General features: G+C 39.6%; 1 protein-coding gene across 1 annotated transcript in view; it reads left to right on the forward strand.

The window, feature by feature from the left end:
* Positions 1-2,048: 2,048 nt before the first annotated feature.
* LOC125037918 (ATP-dependent RNA helicase A-like) overlaps positions 2,049-2,500 on the forward strand; it is an 876-nt gene continuing 424 nt past the window's right edge. Inside the window, exons 1-2 of the mRNA XM_047631153.1 lie at positions 2,049-2,060; positions 2,193-2,500. The exon at positions 2,193-2,500 is cut by the window's right edge and continues 424 nt beyond it. Coding sequence (XP_047487109.1) covers positions 2,049-2,060; positions 2,193-2,500 — 320 coding nt within the window. The remainder of the gene's footprint in view (positions 2,061-2,192) is intronic.

A 2,500-nucleotide genomic window follows, 5' to 3' on the forward strand; every position in this document is an offset into this window, starting at 1 on the left:
GTTACAATCATATTAATAGTAACAACTGAACATGATAATAATGATAAATATCATTGTTTTATAATAAATATAGATTGCTGAAAAGTACCACTAAGGGAACAAAATCTATACAAATACAAACCTAAAGCACACACGGATACCGACACACAAACAGGTAAACATATATACTACTAGTTGATAATTTCAAGTGTAACGAAAACAAAAATAATAAAAGTATATAAAAAACCTAAGCCAACGATTGTTCCTATCACAAACTCTCTTTATAATCCATATTATTTATGTTTGTACATGAAACTTAAGTGAACATATCTATAGAGTCACATGATATTGAGCCATTATTTTCCATTACCTTCGTATATGAATTAATCTTGGAAACTTATTCGGTGTACTCACTGAATTCTTAATGAACGTAGAGGTGACATAGCTCAGGGGCAGAGCACTGGATTTTCGCTATTGCAAGGTGAAAGGTTCGTGTTTTGTCACCTTTTCCTTTCGTTTTAGGTGTGAGTGGGTACTAGTATGCTAACATCAGCATGCCGGGGTCAAAGTTTAGAAAATGACCACCTTAGCACATCCCGCGGCTTAGCTTGCATGTTCCTCTACGTCCATATCTATATTGGACTAACTTGATCAAGAACTTAATTTTGAATGATTTAATACTTTAATATTTTTACTCCCCTTGTCATTTTGCCCACCGGTTCCCTTTGATTATCTGGAACGCTTTAATTAAAATTAGCAAATGAATAGCTATACTGGTAGTAGATTCTTGGAATATCAGACAGAAAAACTGAAAATGGTTATGCATTTACGACTTGAACTGGTTTAAATCTCTTTAAGGAGTGTATGAGTGCCCACTGGTACGGCTGGGTGTTGAAGGTGAAGTGAAAAGCAACGGGGGAGTCGGCTAAGGACTGGGCAGTCCTGTGTTGGTATTGCCTGTCGTGATCTGCTGGAGTATCAGGGAATGCTGCCTCGGTTCTGGATTCTGCAGCTAACGAACAGGAAACAAGGGGAGCCCACGGTCCAATGTGAGCCGAGAGAAGTCCGTATCAGCCGTCAGGTCTCTGCAGTGAGTCGAAAGAAGCGCCTGTTGGTGAGATGCGAGGAAGGGCTGTAGATCTGATGTTACCCAACCTAGGAGTTTCAGGTTGCAGGACCGTTTTGCTTCAGTGATTCAGTTGTTTAAACACATTAGCCGTTGAATAAAGACAAATCTGCAAAATATGTCACTTCTTTAAAATGATAACGGTCCTCAAGATGAGTATACTGTATCTTGGATAGTGAATATTTCCCACATTGGGATGATATTGCTTGTGAGGATTTATGATGATAATAGTCAAATTAAGAAATTGAATAATTAACATGATGATAGTGATAAGGATGATGGTGGTGTTGATGACTGTGACGATAATGAGGACGATGATGATGACGATGACGGTAATGATGTTAATGATGATAATGCTGATAACAGTAATAATGAAAACACTTATATAAGTTGACTAATAACGATGAGAATCCTTAACCATAAGTGCAGGAAAAAATAAGAAAGATAATAATTGCAACAATGATTAGATTTTTATCGCGTAGAAACGGAGCATTATTTACTTTCCCCAAATAGAAGAAATCTTCTATGTAAAACGCGTCCACAGCCACAATCCATCTAACTTTCCTCAGAAAAACAACCTTACTAAACGGGAGAAGTGTACACCAACCCGATCACACACACGTAATGAGAATTGTTTATGTTGGCGCGTTTGGTGCACACACACATCTCGAATTCTGTTCACGAAGACTTGAAGATACACATAAGCATATTATTAACAACAAAACTTGTTCATCTACAGTAATATACCAAAAGCTAATGCCTTTCGTAACAGCCTTACCCACTTGAACTGCACTGTCATCTTCGGCTACTGGGCAACTGCTTAATCCCAGAATTCCTTCAGGAGAAAGGAAAAGACCTTGTGAAGGCCAATCTAAACTGTGTAAAAGGATGACGCTGGTGTATATATACGGCGCGACATGGGTCCGGAGCATCTACTTCCAACATGAAGCTCCTGGTGAGTAATGTCAGACGCAGTTTTTCGAAGTGTAGTTTTGTTTTTCAAAATGTAAATTTGATTTTGGAACTTGACTGATATACTAATACTAATTGCGCAACATCTAAGAGTTACAAATATGTTGTTTCACAGGTCTTAGCATTCGTAGCTGCTGCATACGCTGCCCCTCAGGGGTACAACTTGGGCACGCCCTCTGGCCCTTCCTTTAACTCTGGCAGTTGTGGCAGTGGGCAAGTACGGCATGTGGATGGAAGATGCGTGAAACCTCAAGTGAACAGCCGTGTGTTTCTGTACGATGTGCCAGCAAACGAAGGTGTTGTCAATCGGCCAAGCTACATTCCAGAACCTAAGTTGGAACGCAATATAATTTTCGTAAGACTGCCTGAAGGTGCAGATGGACCAGAACCCATCGTTGTACCACCGCCACAACAGCAACACGT

This window comes from Penaeus chinensis, chromosome 24, assembly GCF_019202785.1.
Source record: "Penaeus chinensis breed Huanghai No. 1 chromosome 24, ASM1920278v2, whole genome shotgun sequence".
Lineage (NCBI taxonomy): Eukaryota > Metazoa > Arthropoda > Malacostraca > Decapoda > Penaeidae > Penaeus > Penaeus chinensis.